Source organism: Arvicanthis niloticus, chromosome 4 (assembly GCF_011762505.2).
Source record: "Arvicanthis niloticus isolate mArvNil1 chromosome 4, mArvNil1.pat.X, whole genome shotgun sequence".
Classification (NCBI taxonomy): Eukaryota; Metazoa; Chordata; class Mammalia; order Rodentia; family Muridae; genus Arvicanthis; species Arvicanthis niloticus.
In genome coordinates this window covers 128,156,791-128,184,209 of record NC_047661.1, presented here as the reverse complement: position 1 = coordinate 128,184,209, position 27,419 = coordinate 128,156,791, and the positions used below count along the sequence as shown (strand labels likewise).

At 38.6% G+C, this 27,419-nt stretch overlaps 1 protein-coding gene across 5 annotated transcripts in view; it reads right to left on the bottom strand.

Annotated features, from left to right (window-relative positions):
- Nucleotides 1–301: 301 nt before the first annotated feature.
- The window catches only part of Zzz3 (zinc finger ZZ-type containing 3), a 62,548-nt gene continuing 35,430 nt past the window's right edge, over nucleotides 302–27,419 (bottom strand). For 2 of the 5 annotated variants that reach the window (XM_034500384.2, XM_076933422.1), the window contains exons 5-14: nucleotides 12,549–12,687; nucleotides 10,439–10,586; nucleotides 10,237–10,352; nucleotides 9,636–9,707; nucleotides 8,651–8,752; nucleotides 7,909–8,004; nucleotides 5,475–5,627; nucleotides 3,573–3,707; nucleotides 1,782–1,882; nucleotides 302–1,519 (exon numbers count right to left, since the gene is read on the bottom strand). In XM_034500384.2, the coding sequence (XP_034356275.1) occupies nucleotides 1,375–1,519; nucleotides 1,782–1,882; nucleotides 3,573–3,707; nucleotides 5,475–5,627; nucleotides 7,909–8,004; nucleotides 8,651–8,752; nucleotides 9,636–9,707; nucleotides 10,237–10,352; nucleotides 10,439–10,586; nucleotides 12,549–12,687 (1,207 nt within the window). In that variant the 3' untranslated portion in view covers nucleotides 302–1,374. The remainder of the gene's footprint in view (nucleotides 1,520–1,781; nucleotides 1,883–3,572; nucleotides 3,708–5,474; nucleotides 5,628–7,908; nucleotides 8,005–8,650; nucleotides 8,753–9,635; nucleotides 9,708–10,236; nucleotides 10,353–10,438; nucleotides 10,587–12,548; nucleotides 12,688–27,419) is intronic. The other 3 variants (XM_034500387.2, XM_034500386.2, XM_076933421.1) reach the window with 3 other exon arrangements.

Sequence of the window (27,419 nt, the reverse complement as noted above, 5' to 3'; positions counted from 1 at the left end):
TTCTGGATAATTTTTGGAAATCACCTGTTTCAACACACGGGGACTTAATTTTATTAAGAAAAAACTACTAGAATTAAGCTTCTGATTGATGTTTACGGTCCACAACTGGACATCAGTCAGCACCCCTACTGTGCAGTGTTTCAGCACGCTACATGAGAACACTAACACAATACATCTTCACCTTTATAAACAACAGAAGGCAAATACAGATGAAAACCAGACTTTTAAATAATAAATTCTACCATTATCACTTGTTGGAAAAAAAAAATCAAAATTTGACCCAAAGGAATCCACAACAAGCTTTCTATAAGATAAACAAACATATCCACGTAGTTTATTTCTCACAGTTCTCCTGACAAATGAACATTATTCAAGAACATACTGTATACACAGATAAGAAACATACAAAATGTTTTAAATGATGCACAACAGAATCCAGCAGTATAAAAGAATTGTGAACTCTTGCTCACAGTGCAGACTACATTTAATCACTCGTTAAATAGTAATAAAAATACAATCTTTTATGGATCTTGTGCAGACTACAAAAGAGGGAAAATTATCACTATATATGATTTTTATATTAGGCAGTTTTCTTTGACGAGCTGTACTGACAACTCTACACAGAGGCAGAAGGCTGTGTACTTTAAAGGGATTAATGGTGTGAGTCAGACTTTACAGTTACTACCACTCGCACTTCTCAACATAGTGTGTACACGTCACATGATCATCTCATAGAACATGACATTAAAAATATATCTGCGTGACAACTTCATGACATTCACACCCATGAGCAGGTCACAGAAGCAAAGCCACAGCTATGTCTCGCTTTGCTCTTGGTAAGGACAGTTCATCGTGATTAAAAGTTAGGTATCAAATCATTAAGCAGCTCCAGTCTACTCCAGGCATCAGTGACCACAGACAGTGGGTTCTTTTAGAGTACACATCCTAGAAGCAAACACCATCACTGGTTAAAACTTTGTCTATAAGTCTGTTTCTGCGCTGAAAACTATCTTCACAAAACTGAAAGCTACTAAACTGATTTAATATAAATACTTTGTCTTTCATTATCATATTTATGACCGAGGTCTTTAAAACCTTTGGAATTGACTCTGACACTAATACGTGCTCTCATTTCCACCGCATCCATTTCACATCCCCACCTCCGAGGCTGTCAGTTGGTGGTGAGTGTCTCACCAGGGCGCCTCTTGGCTCCCCAGGAACGTTCAGCTGCTGATCCACAGGCACAGTGCAGAGCTGGACTTGACGAGAACACTCGGGAGCTCTCATGCTGTGAGTGTCCAAACCGTGCACACCATTGACAATGATGCCACTGCTGTGTGTTTACGAGGACAAGTGCCGACACTCTCTTCCACATCATCTGTTGGCTGGGAAGTAGTTGGGGTCAAGATAACTATAACTGGTGCCCTGGGACACACAGTAGTCTCTGTCTAAGAACGTCTCCGACTTATAAACAGGTTCTAACTGGTGGTCTTCCTTGTGAATATCTGTTTCATGTGGGCTGCAAGTAAAAACCATACAGACAGACTCATTATTACATGACTCCAGATGCACTGTGATTTACATATTATAAAATCTTCCCACTTAATCTCTCAGAAAGCTTTAATAGAAAGTTGCTTGAGATCTGATGTGATTTAAGGAATATTTTAATTGCTTAGAATAAAATCTAATGCATAAACATTAGTTTATTAAGTTACACTCTAAATAAGTTTGGAAATAAAGTTCACTGTTTGAGGTTATTGTCCCCAAAATAAAACACTTACCAGTCTGAACAAGAGTCACAGAAATCCAAAGACATTTCTGGAGGACAATCCTGGCAGTGCCACCGGACACCTTGGATCGGCTCTACACCACAGTTATCACACTGCAACAGACACAGAAACTCAGAAGAACACTTGAGCTGTGCTTCTTTTCTACCAGGAAGCACATGATATGATACAACACACTGGCTTAAGTCAGACAGAATTCCCAGTGAAGTAGATAAAGGTCCATTCACTCAAGGTCAGACCACTGGTAGATGAGAAATGCCCTCTGTATTTATCCAAGAAGTTTTTAAGTCAATCACCTCAAAGTTAAGTATTTTGCCACTAGTAAACATTCCCTTGAAACCAGTGAGTGAATGTGACTCTCACCAGAGCTGGAGCTGCCCTGGGCATGGACTGGCAGGCACTCTGTCAGACTCCTCTCTGGACAGTCATCAGACTGATCCCCAAAGAACAAAGCCAACAATGACAAGCAGGCAGGCACAGCTTGTTCTCCACAGGGCAGTACACTGCAAGGCTGTCTCAGTGTACAATTTTGGAAACTGAAGAACTGTGATTTGGATGAGAACATCCCTTATAGGTTCATATATTTGAATGCTTGGTCTCTGATTGGTGGAACTATTTTAGAAAAATTAGGAGGTGTGTCACTAGAGGTGAGCTTTGATGGTCCTAGACTCTTTCTGCCCACTGCCTGAGGATCAGGATGCAGGGCTGCTGCTCTGCACTATGCCAGCTTGCTTCCCACACATGATGGTCATAGGCCCACACTCTAAAACTGTATGTAGGCCCCCAATTAAATGTTTTTCTGAGAGTTTCCATATGATGTCTCTTCACAGCAATAGAACAATGACTTTATAAGGCACAAAGTAAATTTCATCCCTAGATTCTCTGATAACACACTACCAATAAGCCATGGCTGAGATCTACATCCCAGTTATGAGAAGACTCAGTTTCCTCTCAAAAAACTAGAAGCCAGTTAAAAAAATTCCTTAAGGAGAAGAAGGTCACTGAAGGGTCAAGAGAAAAGGAAGGGTTACTCCAAGTGACCAGCAATTAGGCACAGCATGAGTCAGCGTTTTTATCACATGCCAACAGCAACAACGAATTACGGTCTTTCTGTGACTTTCTCCAACCTAATGCAGTCACTTATAAAGGCCACAACAATGCAAATCTGCCAGTCTATGCCTGCACAGCACCACACAGTGCAGGCAGGACACGCTTTGGTGATATGCCACCCATCTCTTCTAATTCTGGATGGATGAGGTGCTTTTTAAAACTTTAGTAATAGTGAGCACTTAAGAGCTGTAAATCTGGTGTGTTCCTGAAAGTTAGCAAACACATTTTCTTGAAATGCAAATTTCACATTACTCTCTGTTCTAAAATCTTACAATTGTTCCCTAACCTCTTAGGATTAAACTCCTTGACAAAGTCTGCAGTTTTACATAGCCTCTCTCTTACTTTACAAATGCCTTTTTTAGGTGTACTCAGCTATTGCTCAGCTACTTTATTTGTTTAAATACAATCTCCAGGATCTTATTTTAATTTTAAGACAGAGAGTCTTACTACACATCCCTGGCTGGCCTCAAACTCACATGATCAACAACTAAGCTGTGCTCTCCTCAAAGAACATCAGACTTCGTGACAACCACCTGTGGACACACCTTTGCATGTATGTATAAAAGAATACTTAGGATGCCCTGAGTGCATCCTAAGAGAGTTCAGGGTTGAATAATCCAGCAGCCATTAGAAAACCTCCTCCTCATCCTTTTAAAAACTAAATGAGTTGTTTACCTTAAAGCCCACATGTTGCACAAACCCACTTTCTGCTTGTAACTGTTGAAGTTTCTGCTTTTTTAACTTTTTAAACTGTAATAGTTCTTTATATTCAGGTAAACTCCTATATATGATAGGAATGCTTTCTTCATCCTGTTAAAAACCAAATATAAAAGTGTTAGTCTGATAATTAAAATGGACTAATTGTGAGAAATTCAATCCTGATTATTTTCCTACTGACATTTATTACTTTTAAGACTTTATTTTTAAATGTTCTGCCGCCCCTTTACATGGCTAATTTTTTAAATTTAATTTTATTTTTACTTATACACTTTACATTCCACTCACTGCTCCCCTCCCAGTCACTCTCCCTCTACAGTCCTTCCCCTATCCCCCCATCTTCACTTCTGAGCAGGTGGGGGTCTCCATGGGTATCCCCCACTCTGGCCCTTCAAGTCTCTGTGAGGGTAGACGCTTCCTGTCCCACTGAGGCCAGACAAGGCGCCCAGCTAGAACATATCCCACAGACAGGCAATAGCTTTTGTGACAGCCCCCACTCCAGCTGTTTAGGACCCACATGGAGACCAAGCTGCACATCTGCTATACATGTGCAGGGAGGCCTAGGACAGGAGAGACGGCTAGAGAGCTATGAGAATGAATGGAGATCTGCAACTGGCAGGGGGGAGGGGGGTGGGCATCTCCAGGACAGACAGACAGACAGACAGACAGACACCTGGCATAAGCGAGGTGCTCAGGAATCAATGGGGTGGCCTTAGCTGTGACTCCCAGGGCTGACTTGTATTCAGTCTTTAAGCACCATCCCCACTGACACTTTCCTCAGGTCTTCTTGAACTTCCTTTCTAAACTAAGTACCTCTTAAATGACTATGAAGGCTCTTTTTATTCTATTGAAAGACTTTAACAAATATTTATCAATGTGATCAATAAACAAGCCCAAGATTTAGAAGAACAAAGATGTATGTGTTTTTTACAACTCCTTATCAGACTCTTAGCACAGCCTGTTACATAACACCTTCGTAAGTATTTCTTCAAATGAATCATTCTAACAACCACAAAGTGCAAAATCACACACAAAATCTGTATTTTAAAGACTAGGTATAAGCATTTCCAGAGGACAAATCTAAAGGAAAATCAATTTTACAATCACTACATAGTTATTTAAGGGAAAAAATGTATCTTTTCTTACCAACTATCATTAAAATCTCCTGCTTTAATTCTATGCAATCAGTAGTAGTATATATTCTTCTCACAAGGAATCAACCATTTTACAGACAATTCAGAGCAGAAGAACAAGTTAAATGACACAAAGGACTCACTCCATAGAGCACACACACATTGTGCCAAATTATAGACAAACCAATATGGGGGAGGAAAATGAAAGGAAGGTTTAGACACCCCTCCCCCCACCATTTATTGACTTTCTTTAGATCCAAACAAACAAGTAATAAATAACCAAGTTTGTGAGTATAGCTCAATTGGTAGAGGGCTTGCTAGTGTGAACAGAGCCCTGAACAAGTACGTGTACACACACCTTACTGGGCAAGCACATATTCCACTGCATGAAAAGTTACCTTCTCAGAAACCTCAATTTGGTGTCTGGAACTCCCTCTAAAATAAGCTTAAGTGGAACTGGGTGGCAAGATGTGCAAACCAAACTACTGCTCGGTACAGAAGCTTACAGAAGCTAAGTGACGGGATACAGGTTCACTGGGCTATTCTGACTTCTTATGCCTATGCTGAATTTTCCACAAAAAATACTTAAGCATGTTTTAACTCTATATTAACTCTAACTTGTTAGTTAAAAGGGAAATGTCAGCATTCTCTGAAGAGCATGGATAATCAGAAAGTCATTTACTTCATATTGCACAGTCATCTGTATAAAAGCAGACGGGGAACTTACTGAAGCCTCCTCCGCAGCAGTGTTCATGTGACTATGGAGACAGGACCGGTCATCATCTTCATCCATGTACACTGGTGGCTCATGTGACGTCATGAAAGTGGAAGGTTTAAAGAGGTGCTTATTAAGGGGGTGCTGTCGCCTGCTTGTTGAGGACTGTAGGAAAGAACAAGTGTTTTACTGAGACAGTAGAAAGTCATTAACAGAATCAAAAATATAAAACCATACAACAGCCTGCCAGTTACAAGCATTCAATGCTGGCTGCACTGACCTCTTATCACCAACTTATACTGAAAATTAAAGAAAATAAAATGTACTAAGCCAGACAAATAACTACCCAGAGAGAGAGAGAAAGAGAGAGAGAGAGAGAGAGAGAGAGAGAGAGAGAGAGAGAGAGAGAGAGGTTTCCATACTATCTGAGTGTCTAAAACAATCACTAACACTGAGCAACTACTTGCTGTATGCAGTTATCCTTGTAACATCCCTACAAAGCAGCCATGGGCTCTCACTGGAAGATACACATGTGTAAGCAGCAGGAGGGGAGTGCCATGGTGAGGGCAGAGGTGGAACTGGATTAGCTCTATGTCGGGGCACAACCCTCAGACCAGCCACTGACACAGATGCCACTCATGACCAGTACATACCACAGACACAAACAGAACCACTGGAAAGACACCATTTCACCCAACTCTCACTGTGGCCAGGAACCATTACGAGCATGGTGGGCTAGACCTTAACAGCCACAATGTCTGCTTACAAGAGACCACACACAATGAATCAAATTTAGGCTTTTAGTCTTTATTCACTCTTGGTTGTAATCATGCAAGATGTGAACCAACACATTAACGAATCTCATCTAGAGAAATGAATTCAGGCCTTGTGGATAGAGCTCAGTGGCCAAACATTTGCTCAGCATAAATAAAGTCCTGGGTTAAATCACAGCACAGAAAAAGAGAGGGGGAGAGAAAGGAGAAGGACGAGATGAGGAGATGAAGAACCATCAACGACAGGTATAGGCTGTTAGTCTGGACACTGGTGTATAAGAGTCCAGTATTCCAAGGCTGTAAAGTCTCTATATTTCATTAGCACATAAAACAAACTTGAAAAACCAGGCAGTGGTGGTCCACACCTTTAATCCCTTCACATAGGAGTCTAAGGACAAAAACCCAAACCACCACCATTGACAACTTCAAAACCTTAATGGAGCTAGAGAGATGGTTCCGGTGTTAAGGGCTTGAGTTTGGTTCCCAGAAGCTCATAGGTGCCTCATAATCTCCTACACAACCTCACAACCACTCTAGATCTAGAGGAAGGCAATGGCCCTGGCCTCCGTGGGACCAACACTCACATACACATACCCACACAAAGGCATATAATTTAAATAATAAAATATATCTTTAAAAAACTCTAAGATGTGAACTATTTAAACACTCTTCTTAATATAAAATTATATACACTAGCATCCACTGGGTAACATTTGAAAGTGGTGTAAGGAAGAATATACCATAAGGATTTATTTCAAGCTAAGAGAAGAAGCCAACTGTCCCCTTAGTTTTACCAATTACAATTCCCTAAAACATGGCTGCAAATTAATGCAGTGGTCTATGTATCAGACAGAAACATTTTTCACTAGAAACTGGTGGGAAGGGTATGGGATCGCAAGAGGACTGGTGTGGTGACTTCCTATGGACCCCTTACCTTGCATGCTAAAGGCCCTAGGTTCATCCCTAGCACCCTGAAGGGATGGGAGAGGGGACAAAAGACTGCCTGTCACTCGTTATGAAACCAGCAGCACACTAGCAGTCAGCTGCAATCCTAGTACTTGCTTCCCAGCAGAGGCAGGAGGACCACCACAAATCCTGACCAACACAGTGAGTTCTAGGTCAACTACATAGTGAGCTTCTGTCTCTAAAATCAATGGTTCTCAGCTTAGTAGTTTGTGACTAGACAATTTACATGTTATTATGGACTAGCATGCCTTTGTATAAAAAGGTTTAAGAACAGTATGTGTGTCATAAGTAACAGCCACCTGTCAGTATTCTCACCATAAAGTACTGGGGGAGAGAACACTACTTACTGAAGGTTAAACATCTCAGGAACATTTCCAGTCTATGTGACAGAGCAGAGAGACAGCAGGCCTACATATGAAGGCATCCACACCTCCAAATTTAACATCACTAAGACATTCCTAACACTGAATCATACTATAAAAATGCTTGGAGTAGTACGCATTCATATTACCACCAAGAAAACAATGAAGAACTGTTAAAATTCAGTGTATTTGTCTAAGTAGCAAGAATGGATTCTTAGTCTCCATTTATATCCTATACAGTGAAATGTCAAAAAGAAGAGGAGCACAGCTTAACAAACTCACACCCACACAGCAGTTCTGCACCCAGGGAACCTCACTGAGTTTGTTCCTGTCTGTACTCCTTACCTTTCTGGAGTATATATATAAGTTAGGTGTTCTGCCTGGAACTGGTATGCCGGCTTTAGTTAGCTTTATGAAATACTTCTGTACACGACTGGCAACCTAAAGAAACATGATAACTCTTTCAATATAATGAAATAATGTAATATTTGAGATATTTTAAGTGGTAACAATTAAATTAAAAAGTTAACTTTCAAATTGTCCTCAAAGACATTTATAAGTTAAAACCTATAAAATTAGACAAATCTAATTCAAGAAAATTTAAGTTTGTTTGATTCCAAAGCTAAACAATCCTTCCACAGGGTGAGCACTGAGGAATACACATAAAGCTCTATCCGTCTGTCTGTAATGAAGTGGGCATGAGGAGGAAGACTACAGTATCCATTTTCAGAAAGACAATTAGGGATGGTATTAGTGAAATGCCACAAAATCCAGTAGCACAGTCTAACAAAAAAGGACATTGTCAGCACACTCACTAAGCACTCAGGAGACCCAAGGTCCAACACATGCATGCATATGCATATGCATATATATATATATATGCATGTGTGTATACATACATTAAATGTTTTACATTGACATGAAAAAGTATTACTTATGCTGTTTCTGCTATTGACATGAAAATAAGCAATGCTAATCAATTTAAAACTACCACACATTAGAGCTAGCAATGATATCAGTTGTGCTGGTGTGGCTGCAGAACTGTCCACCAAAAACCATCTACCGTTCAGTCTGCCATTCCCATCACCTGTTTGGCTGTACGGTTGCCCAGTTCATCAGCAATCTTCTGCCACCGCCGAGATTCTACTTCTTCAGGAGGGTATTTAAGAAGTAGCTGTTCGAGTTTTTTCTGCACCAAACACAAGACCAAATTTTAAGGGAATAAAGGATTCCATGTAAATTACTGGATTTATGAATAGATATATTCACATTTCATTCACAACACAGTATTGCTTTCCCAATTCTGGATGTCATAGCACATTATTAGAGATTCTCAAGATAGAAACAGTTCCAGTTAGGAACTTAAGATGCCACAGGCAAAATGAGATTAGAAGAAACACTCATAAAAGCCCTTATAAAAGCTCTTCTATTCACTTCAGTGGCAAAATAGCACAAGAAAACAGAGGAGAGATATATTGGGGTTGTATACATCTCACTGAACAGTTTCCCAACTCTCTTTTCTTGCTGGAATACAGCTTCCTTCAGCTTTAACAGAAAACATGCAAGTTCACTGGATTTAGAATAAGAGACTCTTCCTGTCACCGAGCACCTAAATGACACACAACCATTGAATGCATGAAATCAAGCTTCCCTGAGGCTTTGCACAGGCAATCCTAAGAGAAACGTTTCAAGCATGCCCGTCTTGCTTCTCAGCTCCCCCACAATAGAAATTAAAATGCAACTGAAAACACCTTTGCGTGTCTTGAGGCTTTTCTTTCTCACAGCTACTTTAAGAGTATTTATCCATGTCTAGCCTCCTTCCCAAACCCAGCTTTTTTTTTTCCTTTAAGAATCATTCTCAAACAATTTGTATGTGCTCAAAATCCAAAATTCATAAAATACACAAAATGGTGTATACAAGTACATCTAAATATTTGAACCTCAGAGTTTAAAGAAATTAAATGCAGGATGAATTAAATGCAACAGTTAATGCTTGCCTGGTAGTGCTAAGTCTACTATAACAGTCTAGGTTTCCTTTTAACCCAAAGAAGCAAGAAGTGTGTATGTGTCACCTGCTCTTCAACAGTCCATAGCTGGTTGAAGGTTTCAGGTTTGCTGTCATCACACAGACGACCTCTTATCATCTGCATATAAAAAAGGCTTTAGATAAATGGAAAATATCAAGGGTATAGTCAAAGAGCACACAAGATATGTTTTAGAATTTTCAAAACATCTGTGCATATTTTGATATATATATCACCTATTTAAACTAATTTTTTAAAAATATTCTTGTAACTCCTCTCTAGAAACAGAAAATACGGGTTCAAAATTGAAAACAGTCCAACTGAGTGAGACAAGGCCACACCTGTAATCCTGGTCACACTTGTAGAGTGCACTGGGACTAGGAACAGCACCCACAGTCCCACTTAAAACCCATTAAAAATCCAAAATGTGACCAACACAAGTTACATCTTATAAGAACCCGCAACTAGAAAAGTGGGGCATAAACAATAACAAAAGAGTTGTGGCTACCAGTTTGGAGGCAGATTTAGGTTTCCTCTTAACTTGAAAGTTCATGTTCTCATTGTTTGTCAGTAAACAACTCTTCAGTTTAAGAACACAAATCAGCAAAAGGTTCAGTTTCATGCTATGCAGGTATTTCACACTGCTTACCTGAGGACGATGATGGGAGCCTTCTGGACCATCACTCAAAGGCAACATGGAGTATGAAAGGGATTCTCCATCCTTCTTAGCATCTAAAGGGCTTTTTGGTCTAGCAGGCAATCCTACTAAAAATCAAATCATACACAGAATGATTTAATCAGGATGCTTCAAGACATCTTCCTCCTTAAATTCTTATCACATAGGTTCTTACCTTTATCAAAAACTAATTTAACTCTCCTAGTATGTCTTTTGCGATGTTTAAACTCTCTTTCAAAGTTCCCAAGGCTATTGGTGTACTGGTCCCACATGATCTCAGGCAACTGAACAACTCTCTGGGGGTATGGAAGCCCTATATCAGCCTGGGACAAAAAAAGACAAAACAAAATAAAAATATCAGGGAGACAATGTACATTTAACTCAAAAAGATAATAAGTAAAATAAAAATGCAATAGGCACATTGTAAATTCTACTCAGAGGGTGCTAGATACGACATATTAGAAACATACTCTACAGAGATACATACTGCATCAGTAGCAACTTTGCACATAAACACCACACCAAACACCTATCAGCTCTAAGAACAAGCACAGTGAGTGTGCTGGATGCAACAGATGACGGGACATACAAAGTTAGACATTAGCCTCAAGTGTGTAGCCTGTTCACCCTTGCCACATAATAATTATGACAACCTTTTCTTTCTTGCAGTACTGGGGATCAAACTTGGGGGCCCTGTAGAAAGCATGCAAATGCTATACACCACAGTTACATCTCTTGCTCCAAATTATGACATCTTAAAAATAAAACTTCTAAATTAAATCTAGGACAATGAAAAACAACATACTTTTGATTCTTTACTGAGCATATGGATTTTAATACACATCGTTTTATCTTTGTAAAGCTAAAATGTTCAATAACGCATCTCTTTTTGAATTTAAAACATTTCTAAATTAAACCTAGAAATAAAAAACAAGCAAATAGCTAACTGCATATAAATCTAGTAACTATGCCTAAATGCATATTTTGCTTAACAGAATACAAATAAAGCAAGATTAAAGTTAATACATTATTATTTATTTCTCTAACAGTTTTAATTTAACCTACCAAAACTTGCCATTTTAAGAATATCTTTGTGCTCAAACTGTTTAATCATAATAAGAGATGGAGTTGGTTTTTTTTTTTTTTTCCATTTATTTATTATTGTGTTTTAGGTTTTTTGTTGTTTAGGGTTGTTTTGTCTTGTTTCTTGAATGTGTGTCTTACAGCCCAGGATGACCTCAAATCTGATCATTTAGTAGGTGAGGATGACCTTCAACTCCTGGTCTTCCTGCTTCAGGCAAGTGATTGGATTCTAAATTTGTACCACCACACTTTTCCAAGGGGAACCCTATTTTAACAGAGAAGGTACAATACAGCTCTAAAAGCCAGTTTTTAACAAGCCAATACATAGATGGTGTATGTATTACGAAATGCAGTGTTTTCTGAAACCAGGGAAAGGCACAGTGTGCTGATTAACCAAATGACATCTCACAGTTAACACTGTACACAGAGGTCCACAGATTTGGCTGTGTCTGTTTTCACACAATGCTGCTTCCTGAGCCTTCTGACACACTGAGTGAGGGTCAGTGGTAGCAGAGCACTACTGATACAAGGTTTTGGTTCCATCCCCAGTGCCAGAGAAAGAAACAGACACACACCCACAACCACACACATCCCCCACACACATACCCCAGACATTGTACTTGTGTTTGTTTACATACTGATCAATTAGGGGCTCCCTATTTTGATGCACTAAGAGTTTGAATGGCTCACGTGTTAAACATTTATTTAAGTTTCAAAAGAAGAGAGAAAACAGTTTCACACTAAGGGGAAAAAAAGCCTTTTACAAAATTAAATAAAATTCATAGTTTCTCTTCATAGACTTGGTTATCATAACCTAAAATATGTTTAAAAATAAATTTTTGTTGTCTCTATAAATATTTGCTTTTTTACTCAGTAGCAAATGCAACCTAAACAAAAGCAGTTAATAACTAATAAATCCTCTGTACCAGGCCTCAGAGGGCAATAAGGTAGGGAACAGATACAGAATAAGCAAAAAACGCTCTTGCCAAACAGCCAATGAAAGCTTAGCTCTGTTCATCTGGGCAGATATCACTGTGCATTACATGGGGAAGAAGACAATGCTGCCTTCAGTAATATGGCTAACCTGAAGCAGGTTGTTGAATATTCTTAAGGCATAAACTCATTTTCTAAAAAGCATAATTATTTTAAATTACCAAATATGCCATAATCTTCAAAAGTACCAAAGTGCATTCTTTTTGTACCTTCTTCTGAAGTTTCTCCACAAATCCAATAGGATTTTTTAGTGCTTCTCTCTGGTGTTTGCCTAAACTTTCCAGGTCTTGCACTGCTTGAGAACGCTGAGCCTCAAGTACAGCAATGGTCTGCAGCAGTCTCTGATAACTAGAGACAAAGAGAGGTCTCTCACTTAAAGTTTTCTACTAACAACAATAAAAACTTAGTTCAAGTCATCATCTACTATGTATTAAGTCACACAGTCTTTTTAAAGTTACCTGAGAGAGTTTAGTAAAACATATTACTGGGAATAAATGAGGTCTTCCTGAGTTACGAAGTACCTAGTCAGAAAACATTAGTTAGAGAAAGCAAAGCCTTCTTTCCCATCTTAAAGCTTCTAATTCTTGAACCCTGAACAAGTTCAGAAAACAAGAAACATTCTGATGTTTCAGCAACCAAAATTTTAAGAAACTTCTTAATAAAAGAACCAAAATTCCACAATTTTACAAGGAGAGGAGTCACGAAATCCTGCTTTCTGGTTATACTAATGTACGAACGAACGAACAAACGGAAGGCCTAAGGCACACTTTCTTCCCCACACCACAAGACAGCATGCATAGTGCGATATGGGAGTGGGTCAGTCACATCGCTCTCAACTGCTCTGTAATCTCCTTCACCCACATTTGAAATTTCACTATCACAAACCTCACTATTTGTCCCAGCATTCAAGATAAGGGGAAATGTTCAGTTCCGAGAGAATAGCTGGAGGTATCATTTCCCTGCCTGCAGAGGTTTGCTTTAGACAGTGAACACAGTTTCGTCCACGTCAATCTACCTACTTGTCATCATTCTGGACTCTCCCAAGAGACACATGCGCTCATTCTCAGCGTCTCTTGGGTAACACTGTCCTGAGTCTGGAATACCTGGTTTCACATATAAATACACAGAAATGTAAGAACCCCAGAGCCTTGAATGTTCACATACTTCTCACAGAAATAATTTGAAAAGTCATTGCAAAATTACTGCATAATAAGAAGCTATGTCCTGAAAATATCAACAGAGCAGTTTTCCTTTACAGTCTAAATACACTCATGGAAAATACATCTATTTTGCTTGCTTTTTTTTTTTTTTCAAAGTCAAGTTCCCAGCATATAGACACTCAGACACTCAATAAATTTATTGAATAACTATTTGCTGCTTTGCCCAATCAGAAGCAGAGTAAGTCCAGAAATATCTAAGGTGAAACAACGCATCTATGAGACTCACCACCAAGGTGATGCTTAAACCATCTTATCATTGTTTTCAAGTCTTTGTAAACTAAAGTTGATGATATATTGAGTACTAACATAAAACTGTACAGTTACATACACAGTCAACTTGAGGCCAGTGGAGGACACAAGAGATGCTGTCTGGGGGAAGGGATATGAAAGCATAACTTTTCAACTCTAATCTTGCTTAATTCTGAGAAAATGACAAGGCGTAAGATAAACACATAAGATCTATAATGATATATATAATGAAAACCTGTACAAGAACAGTAAATTCAAGTCTTCTACCCCAATTTAAATTATTTCTCAGATTAGTCAGAGACTTTGCCAGTAGATATAAATCTATCTTCAGTCCCACCTGCAGCTCTCTCCACATTGAGAAGCAAACTGAACAAGGAAGTTTCACCAATGAATCCAAGGTAAGACAGTTCTTCATTAATACAACCACTGTTCACTAAAGAAACAAGGCACTCTTAAAAGCTCTAGCAATTACCACAATAAAACAGAGATGGAAATGTGGATTAACGTGGGAGCTGCAATAATGGGAGGATACAGAACTAGATTTGCACAAGTGACCAACGCTGGCCAATGTCATGATGATGAGAGAAGGCTTGCAGCTGAGGTTCTATCACAGTGGTCACCTACTTTTTTGTTTGAAATTCTCCATAATTTTTAAAGGAAAGAAGGCTGAGTACGATGGTGTACTTCTTTAAGTACAGCAGTTGAAAGACAAAGGCAGGTGGATCTCGAGTTTGAGGCCAACCTGGTCTATGTAGTGAGTGAGTTACATACAGGTCAGCTGGAGCTATCAAGTGAGATGCTGCCTCGATAAAATAAAAATAAAGACAGACAGACACTGTGTCTTTGATCTAAAGTAAGAGCAACACATTAACTGACACTGTCACCTTGTGGTCAGATTACACCTGCCAATGCTCTGCTTGGGGTATGACAAGGAAGTGACCAGACAAGACAGATGTGCAACCATGTAATAAGAGGCAGCAAACAAGGCCAAATATGCTAGATTCTCTCTGAGCCGAACATCCAGAGGGCTAAAGCAGAAGGATGAGAATCTGAGGGCACCACATCTGAAAATACTACAACAAAAGTTCTAACATTTGTTGTGTATATTATATGCCAGACACTGCTATATTTTAAATTTCATTCAATATTCAAGGCATACTACAAAGAAAACCTCTGTCTCAAATAGATGTTAGAATAGTATCAACTCACCACAGATGTTCATCTAAATATTAAAAAAAAAAAATCCAAATACAATAATAATAGAAAAAAAGTCCTCAATTCCCACAGAACCAACATAAAACATTTTCACAGTGGTTCTGGCTCTGTTTGTGAAGATGATACGTGCTTCCTGTGTGATGTGAAGTTATAACTTTCCAACAAGACTGCTGTGTACTGACTTTGTAAGAACTGTCTGCCTGATCCTTACAGGATGCTAACAGTGAGTTTATCTGCAGCAAAGAGTTCTCCATTTCATTTTTTTTTATGACCTTGGCATACAGACATTTAGCTTTCAGGCTAGGAGATGGAAAATACCAAGTTATTTTCGCTACCCTTCCTGGCCAAGTTTTACTGGCTTTTATGAACATAAACATTTATTATGTCTAAAAGACTTTATTGTCTAATTTTTAGGCAGTACTTGCATGTGCAGCCATCAATAGAGGAGGGAAAAGGAGAAACAGGAGGAGAAAGATGGAAAATTTTACTTTTCAGTGCACCACCATCTTTTTCCAGGGGCCAGGTTTCCATTTCTATGGTGGAGAGAATTCTTAAGAGCTCATTTGGACATTTTTAACCTTTAAAAAATGTGGAAACCTTTTTTTTTTAAAAAAAAAAAAAAAAAAATCTAGCTTTAAGACATTCTGCTAAGAATGCTGGTCTGATTCTTCAAAATAATTGTCATCATAAGGTCCCTGGTTCAGTCCTGGGTTTCTGCACCAGATGAAAAAGAGGAGAAAGCAAAGGAAGGACAGGAGTGCTCCCAGGTGTGGTGGAGGAGGGTTAGTGCAGCCGAGGAGCATAGCTGTAGTAAAGGCAGGCACATCTGGAGTCCAGAGGAACCAGCTCCTCCAGCTCTGCGACAAGGGTGTGGTCACCAGAATGAGATCTATGTCTGTATTCTGTTGACTGCCTTTTAGTAAAGATTTTTTAAAATTCCTGTTTTATCAACATTTGTTACGTTTGGTTTTCTAACTGAATTTCAACCAATTATTTTTCCCCCTGAAAATTCTTCATCACATTTTTCTTCCCTCTACTTTTTCCTCCCTTTCTCTGCTTCATTCTTTATTCCATCATTTTTACCTCCATACACTCGAATCTATTTAGATTATGCTTTTCTATAATTATTGTAAGCGTCAGCACCGTTCTTAACTGGTTTTCACTGTAGCCATACATACCCGGTTTGTGCTGCTGCTTTGGTATTATTAATTTTATTATTATTATTATTATTTTGGTTTGGGTTTTTTTTTTCCTTCCTAAACATTAACAGGTACTGACTGAACTCTCAGGAAAAGACTGCTCACTACACATATGCCAGCAGGTTAGCACACTTCCTACTTAAAATCACAAAAAAATATGAAAAAGCAAAGCAAGACTATCCTTCTTCTAAATTCACATTTATTCAGTAAATGAATTAAAAGGATGCTAACATGTCAACTCCAAAATCTAATGTAATTCAAGACCAATGACCTGAAAAATGAGAAATCCAGGAAATAGAGTACAGCATGAAGAAGACCTGGTAAGTGAAAAGCTCAGTAAATCAAACTCAACAGGAAGCATATGAAGGCAAGACAGTTACAGTGTATGAGACAGCTGAGGCAGGGTTACACCAAGGTGGCAAACTTGAAAACCAATCACAACCACAATATTCAAGACGCTAAAACTCAAGTGACCATAAATCCCTGCTGAAGATGAAGAGACTTAAGATACAGACTAATTCAGTAAAATTATCATTCAAAACTCCTCAAATTTAGGGAGAGAAACATACATCCAACTACATACAAGCAGCAGTTACAACCCAACAGAGGAAAGCAGAAAAGAACTTTGCTCCCTCAGATTGCAATTAAAAACTGTAAGACAACAACACACACACACACACACACACACACGAATGAATATACAGTAAATAAATCATTAAGACATTTAGCTATTCTGTGACCATCAAACACATGATATCGCTTCCATTTCCAGAAAGCTGAGTGATCTTTGAAAAAGAAGGCTGCTTTGACTTGCGTAACTGTACTTTCAAATCCTAACCATAGAATAGGCTTGTCAACACTTGGTCTTACAGAACAATTTGTACTCTGAGTGTATTAGAACCAGAAGCACTAAAGCTCACTGTCCTCCACACTGCAACGGCATCCCACTTTTAAAAGGCAGGCACTGAGGGGATGACTCAGTAAAGTTGCCTGCTACCACACATGCAGACACATACATAAATAATAAAATGTAATAAAAACATTTTTTAAGCAGCAACCGGGTTTGAAGACATTGTAGCACTTGGAAGGCAGAGACAAGACCATGATTTGGAGGCCAACCCGGGCTACACAGTGAGAGTCTGCCTAAAAGGCAAAAGTAAATAGAGGGAAAACAAAACAATTAGGATCTACTCCAGAATACCTTGAAAATTTCAAAGACCCTCAGTCAGAATATGTGAAAATATAAAACAGTTAAAGTTCTGAAGTGTGACTATCAACTATGTAACACATTTTCTAGCCAGTTCTACAAGTTGCTCCAACAGCAAACTCTGTTATGTACACCTCATAACTAAGCTCTTCCACCAACACCTATTTATCGAGGACACCAGTACTTAACAGTATTCTGTAGAAGGTTTACAAGCCTGAGGGATAGTCCAGGCTAACAGGGCAAATTCAAGGCCAGCCTGGTGATAAAGCAACAGCCTGTGGAAGGAGGCAGGCTGTTTTCATACATACAGTCATCAAATAAGATTTATCAAATAAGATTTAATCATACCTCGATTTATCCATTGTAAGTCTCTAGAATGAATGTGCCAGGACACATACAATGCTGTGAAAGAAACTGCACATTGCACTCTAAGAGAAAACTGTTAGGCAAATCTAACAAAATCGCAGCCACCACTAACCCCCCACCCCCAATCACAGAATATTAGAGCTAGATACAAGTTGCCACTTTAAGGATAAGCACTGAGCTGAGGGCAGCTCAGAAGTAGAACATTTACATAACTTAAGATCTTCAATCTCCAGCACCACAAAAGAAGGGTATAAATTTCTGTTACGTTATTAAAACATTTTCTAATAATAAGATACAAACTCAGAGCGTATGAAACATGAAAATAAAATCCCCATGATACCAACATCATGAAATAAAGTTTTAATATTTTAATCCTGTGAGAAAAATATGTAAGTTTTTATAAAATGTAATATAAAATGCTAAATTAATTTTTACAAAGTTGCATAGTAGGTTTTTATTCAAAATACAAAAGACTAAGAATGTCTGCTAAATAAATTTGTGCTTTAGACATTACCAATACTATTCTTGAGTATTGCCATATATCTGGGAATAAAAATTGGGCCTAAAAAATTAAGGAACTCCTAGAATAGAATGCATTACTAACAATGTATCATCAGCTCAAAACTGTAAAAATGCCCCATTCTAACAGAAGATGCTCAAATAGAAAATAGGATTTTTTGTTCATTTAAGTAGAGCACCAAAATGGTCTTAGGAATCACAGACTTGTGAGTGTTCTTTATTGTAAAGGTATTTTAATTTTAGTAATAATGTTAAAAAACACTGGATGCAAGGCATCTGGGAACTCTGCAGTGTATTCCTAATTAATCTGCAAACTAAAAACTATGCTTGCAAAAGTCCCTCTTAAGCTACTAACATAGCTCCTAAGAATTCTAGGGCTTTCACTGAGGAGCAGGGCTCTCTCTCTCCAGGATGGAAATTCTCATAAACTGGTCACAGTCCCCTCAGTCCGTTTGCAGAAGTCATGGATTGGTTTTTACTCCCCCAAACACTCACTTTTCTTCTAAACATCCAATGTTTTTTTAACATTATTACTAAAATTATATTACCTTTACAATAAAGAGCACTCACAAGTCTGAGATTCCTAAGACCATTTTGGTGCTCTACTTAAATGAACAAAAAAATCCTGTTTCAGACATTTTAGTATATCACATGATTTGGCTAAAAACAATCCGAGTTGCTTTCAACACTGCTGGATGCCAGCTCAGGGAATCCTCATGTTGGCAGACAATTTTAACATATATATAAAATCTATTTCAACAAATTCTGCTAGTATCTTTAAAATTCTCCCCTATTAAGGGAAAAAAAAAATCACCAATGATTGGCTTTTCTTTATTAAAAATAAGGTTCTATATTTTTTTCTCTAAGCACTGCCATCTTAAAGAGGTATACGCCCAACATCTTATTGTAAACCACTCTATTTACACACATTATAAGCAGAATAAAACTCAACACACAAAATAAAAAAAATATAATTTTCATGTTTCTCAGTAGACTATCTCCAATATATCATATGTTCATAATCTTCTACAGTATTTTAGGCATTTTTACAGTAACATGTATAACTGAGTTACCCTTTACTGGGTAATTAAGTACTCAACTCAAACATGACTTTACACTAACTCATCATGACCCCGGTCCTCAAACATTCCAACAATCAGTTCTCATTGTGTTGCCCAGTCCCTGAAACAGTCTGCTTTAATCTCATTAAATTTGCCTGTTCTAGCTAATACTGATAAATGGAGTTATATGACCTGCTACATCCTGCTTATTATTTTCAAGATTCATAGTACTTACTGCACTTTTCTTTCTTTCTTCTTTGTTTCTTTCTCTTCTTCTTCTTCTTCTTCTTCTTTCTCTTCTTTCTCTTCTTCTTCTTCTTCTTCTTCTTCTTCTTCTTCTTCTTCTTCTCTCTCTCTCTCTCTCTCTCTCTCTCTCTCTCTCTCATTTTTGGAGGTTTTTTTTTTTTTTTTTTTTTTTTTTTTTGGTATGTTTAAAGTTGCTTACAGGCTTTTTGGAGGGGAATGTACATACGAGTGTTTTGCTTGCATGTATGTCTATGCACAATGACTGGTGTTCAGAGACCAGAAGTGAGTGTCAGATGGCCTGGAACTAGAGTGGCAGACCACTGACAGGTGCCATGTAGGTGCTAGGAGTCAAGTCTAGGTCTGCAAAAGCAGCAAGTGTCCTCAACTGCTAAGTCACTCCTTTCTTTACAGCCAAATAATATTCCATTGTAATAACATTCATCAATTGCTAGATATCTGGGTTGTCTCTACTTTCTGACTTGTGTTACTGTGAACATCTGCATCTAAGTTCTTGTTTGAACACCAATTCTTAATTCTTTGGGGTATTTGAAAGGAGAATTTGGCCTATAAGAGCATTTTATTTTTATGCATGTGGTATATTACCTGAAGGTGTTTTATGCTGTACAGTCATGCAAACATATGGAGGCCAGAAGCTGACTCAAGGTGTCTTTCTTCAATACTTTCTACCTTATATATCAAGATAGGACCTCACGTGAAACCAGAGCTTGCACATTTGGCTATTCTAGCTGCCAGCTTGCTTTAGGGAATCCCTTCTCTGGCTCCAAGCACTGGGATTATAGCCACTGCACTGAACTTGCCTGTGGACTCATGGGATCCCAATTTTAGTCCTCCTGCTTACACAAATGCTTTATCTTCTGAGCCATCTCTGCAACCCCCAAGGGCAAGTTTAGCACATGACACTAGTTATTTGTTTCTTTTCTTCCCTACAAACAGCAGAACACCTGACCCAGGGGATACAATCCACTACATAATCAGTAACTACAGCACTCTGGGCATTGTAAACAGATACGCGGCTAATGGTCCTGACTGCTAACAGTGCAGTGCTATTACCATAACACACATAATGCAAATCAGCAGTGTATGCAAGGAAATCCCAGTACAGCAGAAACTGAGAATAAAGAAATCAAGGAAAAAACAAACAGAGAAAGAGGTATAAGGGTTCAATACTGACAGGTGAGGCACAAAGACAGTATTTCCTGAGCTTGGCTAATCTAAAGATTGTCTACTGCTCTTTACTTAACCTTTTTGACTCATGTATGCTATATATTTGTATTGAAATATCATTCTAAATTCTCATTAAAGTATCCAATTATCATACACAAAAGAATTAAAACAAATCAACCTCTTTAAAACACGTTAATAAAAAAAGTATGTATGTCCTCTACATGCATGCCAGGTACCCACGGAAACTAGAAGAGAGCTAAGGATCCCCTGGAGCTGGACTTCCAGGTGACGTGAGACACGTGATGTGGGTACTGGGAACCAAATCTGGGTCCTCTGCAGAAGCAGCAAGTGCTCTTTACTGCTCCAGCCCCTCAAGCTCCTTAGTGTGTGTCTGCACTTGAGGGCAGGTGCCTGATGAGGTCTAAGATATCAGAATATTCTTGAATGAGAACTACAGTTGTGTGCCACGCAATGTAGATGCTGGGAACTGAACTTGAGTCCTTATCAACAGCAATATGTACTCAAACACTGCTGTCTTTCCTGAGCCTTTCAAAGTCCTTTTTTCTGAAGATAGTTCTGAGTGGGTTTTCTAGTTCCTACCACTAACAATGTAATAAAGTGTGCTTCAATTGCATTAATTTCATTTTCCTTGCTGTTTTTAAAGTTTGAAGGTGCTGCTTACTAAGGGGAAGGAGTATGTACAGGGGTGGAGTATTATTCTTTCAAAACAGGGTCTACCATCTAGGCAGTCTGGCCTAGAACTCACTTCCAAGTGCATGATTACAGGTGCACAGTGCCATACCTGGAGCCAATCACTGAATTAAATAAACTTCATAAAAGTTGAAATAATTTGAATCTGTATTTTTAATCATATTTATAGAGCTATTCATACCCTAAACCTGGGGTTCTTATGGGAAGAGAACTTAAAAAGTTGTTTAAGTTCAAACTGTTCTTACTGCTTTTCTAAATGTACAACAGGAAAAAACAAGCAACAGAATAAACCAAAAATAAAACAAAAACAAAATACCTGGCTTTTCTCTAAAAAGAGGAAAGCCACGTCTCACTGACCGTATTCTGTAGACAGTCCATTATATCCGAGTTGGAGCAAATGGTCTCATTTCCTTATCCCGGAGTTTTAGCTCACGCACTCTATGCACACTCACTGTGATGTATCTTCTACTCTGGTATTACAGCTGCAAGGCTTCATGCAACAGAAACAAGGTGTGTGTGGGTGTGGAAGCCAGAGGCCCACAGCAGCTGTCTCCTTCCATCTCCCTCCACCTTATTTTTTGAGACAATGTATCTCACTGAAGGATCACTGATTGGATACACAGGATGGCTAGCCAACTCCTGAGATCCACCCTTCAGAGCCAGTGTTATTGACAAACCATTCCTTTCTCCAAGTCCTTCAGCCCTGAACCAGATACATACCATTCTGTATTATTTCAAAAGCCTACACACAAAACTCAAGACTGTAAAAATATTTAAAAATTATGCATAACATTTTGATAATAAAAATTTTATCTCAAAACACACCAACTCTGGATGTTTTTATTCTTTTTATACTTCAATTATAAAAATATTAGTTTGACAACCCATTGTTAAATACACAACTCCACCAATACTTCTCACCATATGTAAGTTTAATAAACTGTGAATGATTATGCATGCAGCTTAGTCAATTTCTTTTTAAAACTTAAAATCAAGATAGTTTTCACAATAAGTCTGGTAGCTGAGAATTCTGCTCAGTGGTAGATCCTTGCCTAGCATGCATAAAAACCTAGGATGAATTTTCAGCACTGAAAAATAAAGATTTTATTATGAGAAGTATGCCAATTTTTCTAACATTTCCAAAACAGGTTAAGGGCTTGAAAATTCTCCTATGTTGAAAGACATGGTTCTCAAAAAATGTGTGGTCTATCATATACAATGACAGCAGTTATCACTCACGACAATACAGCACACAGTGTCGGGTCAGTCTTGACAAGAGAAAGACCTCTCAGAGAATATAATCTTAACTAAGAGGGCTCCCCTTGTTGATAGAGGACAATAACCAGGAAAATCAGCCTCAGACAGACCAGAGCAGGTAGGGAGGTACATGAGAAGGCATCCCCTCAGTCAGCCTCAGACAGACCAGAGCAGGTAGGTGAGCATATGAGAAGGCATCCTTCATGCATGGCCATCATTTCCACATTGTAACACAATGTCAACAGCTACAAAGTTCAGCTGAAGAAATGAGGGAATTAAACTATCTTCACGTATTTACAACTGTATGCTGGGCTGCACTCCCAGCAATCCTTGAGCACATGACACCCATGCGCCATGAGGTAAACATGTTTGGTTGATTGGAGGCATACTTAGAAAAGGTGTGCCACACACATCTTTAACTCCAGCACTCAAGGGGCCAAAGCAGGAGTATCTCTCGAGTCTAAGACCAGCTTGGGCTACAGCGTGAGTTCCAGGACAGCCAGGGCCACACACCACCCCACCCCCCCCCCAAAACAAATTTTGGAAATTGGGCTTGAGAGATAATTTTGAGCAGATAAAGGCATTTGCCACCAAACCTGACACTGAGGGAGAACAAACGGCACCTCTAAGTTGTCCTCTGACCTCTACAGGTTGCTGCCCCTCTCCCACTAAATAAAATGTTAACAGAAAAAAATAGTGAATTACATTTGATTGGGCTAGCACACAGAGTATAAGGAACAGATAGTAAAGGGAAGTGTTTTAAATGAATAGATATTACCTAAAGCATGCCTTCATCAGAGGAAAAGGTTAGTTAGCTGGGAACTTGTACTACAGACAGCAAGAAACCATTTCAGGTAACCCAGAAGAGCTGACACCAATGCTCACAGAGCTCAACCCACACTGGCGGATGAGGTGAAAGCAGCTGCCTTTCTTCTAGACACTGCGGAGTTACCGGAGAGATGCTGAGAATGACTGGGAAGCAGTGATAAACTCATTCTCACATATGGTTTGCTTTGTTTTCTTCTGTGCAGCAATGGAAATAGTCTGGAGGAATACAATAGTCTGAGCTCAGCTCCACCCTTAAATCAACTACTGAATAGGCTAACATATTTCTAAGCCACAGTAGCTAATGAGAAACCCAGAGGATGAAAGGAAAAAAAGGCCAGTAATTAAGACTGAGTAGTATCAAAACCAAGGTGCAATGCAAAGAGAAAAGTACATTCAGAGGACAATCTACTGGCTACAATTATACAGGTGATGTATCAGCTCTTACAGTGTCTGCTAGGCCTCCCACCAGGATGGAAACAGGCATGCTCTTCCTGTCTGGGATAATCAACTACAATGCCTTTGTAAGGAACTTGAGTCTGCACTTGAATGAGATTCCATTTAAAAAAATGCCAATCTTATCTAGTTGTAACTTCAAAAAACTCTATGAAATGCATGCTCTACTTGCTATCTTGGCTCCTCAGGTAACTGTGGCTGCTCTAGAGTTTGCTCAGCTATTTCAGGAGAGGCTGGGAACACGGGCACGAGGAAGAAGATGGCTAACGTAACCAGTGAGGGAAAGGTTTGTGTTCTACAGAACAAGAGAGTTAACTGTTGTTGACCAAATCAGCACGTACTTCAAACCAAGAGGCATAATATCCCCAACACTGAGAGTTGATGGATGTAACAATTTTCTTAATCTGACCCTTAAATAATGTATACATTTTTGAGTATCACACTAAATTTGTAAAATTCACAATCAAGTGTTAATCAGAAGGAAAAAGACACTTCATTTTAACTACAATCAGTTTATTTCATTTCATACCCTCAATACCAATAAACTATAACCATGAAACTTTTCTTCTAAGAATATATGCTATGTATTTTAAGACTCTGATAGTACACTACAGAACTAAAGTGAAACAATAATGTAGGAAATGTAAAAAAAATAGCAAAATAAAGGTGAATCAAAAAAAATCTAACTTAAATGGCAAAAAGTATTATGGAAAACAACTGTGAAATATTCCAGTTAATTTTTTAAAAAATTTATTTCTCAAAACAGGGTTTCACTATGTAGCTCCGGATGTTCTGGAACTATGGAGGCTGGCCGCAAGCTCAAGAGAGCTGCCTGCCTCGGCCTGGTAGCACCAGCACATCCCACTAGTTCATCTGATTAAGACGGAGAGCTGGAGCTGAAGAAATGGGTCAGGATGAGCACAAGCCGCTCTGTGAGTGGATCTAAGTTTGGTTCCTAGCTCCCACACGGTGGCTCATAACTGTCTCTAACTCTGGTTTTAGGGGGATCTGACTCCCTCTTACCATCTCCAGCAGCACTGGACACACACAATGCAAAGATACATGTAGACAAGGTATCCATATACATAAAAAATAAAATAATTGAAGGCCACGTATTAGAAATTAGGGTAAACTGGCACTGATCTAATAAAGGAGAATATTCACACGCCTTTCTAAACATAGTATACAGTGTACATGGTCCACCAAAAGTCCTCAGCAGTAAGAAAAAGAAGCAAAAATCCAGAGATATTACACTATTTAATCTCAAAGCATTACTTTTTCAAACCTAGTACAGTTTTATGTCTTCTTGTATGGCACTTTCTCTTGCTGATCCTTGTGAACTTTATCTCAACCAGTGATCTAATTTTAACTTCTGCTCTAGTCACTGCAATATCTAACAACATAACATATTTCAAGTAATAGCTAACTTTATTCTTCGACTATAATTCCTATTATTACAATTTTTCAATTTGGCTTTCTTTTAGTTTATTTTAAATGTCAAAAAATAGCAATAAAAAATAATTCCCAGGGCTGGAGGTAAAAAGTTTAATAAAGCCTGAATTCAACTCTCAGTATCTGAAATAGTGGTAATATTTCTAAATAGTCAACCAGCAGGTATAAGGGGTATCATTAAGAGGAAATACCCCCAAGTGTACATTAAAATTAAGTCAAGCTGGGCATGACAATTCATGCCCTTAATCTCAGCAGAGGCAGGTGGATTTCTGTGAGTTGAAGGCCAGCCTGGCCTACATAGTGATTTCAAAGACAGCCACGGATGCATACTGACCTTGTCTTAAAAAAGAAAGAAAGGAAAGAAAGAAAAAAGGAAGAAAGGAAGGAAGAAAGGAAGGAAGGATGGATGGATGGATGGATGGATGAATGATGCCTTTAATCCCACAGCACTTGAGTGGCAGAAAGAGGTGGCTCTTTATAAATTCAAGGCCAGCCTTGTCTACACAGGGAGTTCCAGAACAGGCAAGGCAACATACACAAAGAAACTGTGTCTCAAAATAAAATTTAAAAAAAAAATAAAAAAAGGAGAAAAGAGGGAAAGGAGGGAGGAATGAAGTAATCATAATACAGCAGGAGGCTAAAGAGATGGCTCTACAGCTAAAAGCATTTGATGCTCTTGTAAAGGAACTGTAAAGTGGCTCACACACAAACATGCAGGCAAAGCACTCATATATAAATTAAATTAAGTATCTAAAATAAATTTTAAAAATAAAATTAATCCAAATGAAGGCCTGGAAAGATACCTCAGCAATTAAGAACACTCACTGCTCTTGCAGAAGACCTGAGTTCAGTTTCTAGCACCCACATTAGCAATCTTACAACCACTTATGAACATAAACTCACTCAGGCTCACACAAATTCATAGATCTTCAGATGCACCTATTTACAGCCATGGCAGAGGAACTGACACTGACTGACTCTTGTGATGGAGAAGCAGTAACTTTTTCAGACCCCAGGTAACAGACAATACAAAACAGATGTGTGCAAGAGGACAAACCAAGGAGGAAAGCCCCTACTAGGAAGAACTACCAGTATATTAAGCAATGAAGTGTTCTTCTCAACAGAAACTCAGAAAACAGCCTGGGGAAGCCAGGGAGTGAGAATATGTAGGACACAACACCAAAGAGGAAGAAATGATAGAAAAAGGCCTAAATATACATGGAGCCTCTAGCTGAATACAAAGCTACACAAACCTAACAGGGGATTCTACAGACCAAGCAAGTAACTACCATGGAGCTATACACAAAACAATTAAGTGTTCACAAAGCAAAAAGTATACATGTTCCAACCAGCCAGAGTAAAGAATTCTTTACAGAAGGCAAGGCTTGGAGAAACAATGACCGTAATGGTGTTATACCCAAACAACAGTGCCTTAGCCTTTCCCAATCCTGCCATATGTATTTGTTTATATGACCACTCATTTGGATCCTTTTTAGGATCCAATGGGTATCCAATGGGTATAACACCATTACAGTCAAGGATTGTTTCTCCAAGCCCCGCCTTCTGTAAAGGATTCTTTACTAATGTGTACTAAAAAAGGACCTATGTGTAGGCATCCTTTATCTGTACTGACCAATTAGAAGGAAAACTCAACAAACATGAAAGGAAATACTAAGTCACAGCATAGCCAAAAAAACATAGGTAGAAGCAAAACTACTGGAATATAAAGGTCAGGGTTATCCAACATGAAAAATTAGACCTATTATGATACTGATATCATGAGTATCATTCCACTACCCCTGCAAGGGATAAGCATAAATCAACAATGTTAAGATTATATTCATATGCTTAAGATGAGTGCAAACAATCATTTAAAATCATCTGCATTACTTGAAAATTTCAGATTTTTTGG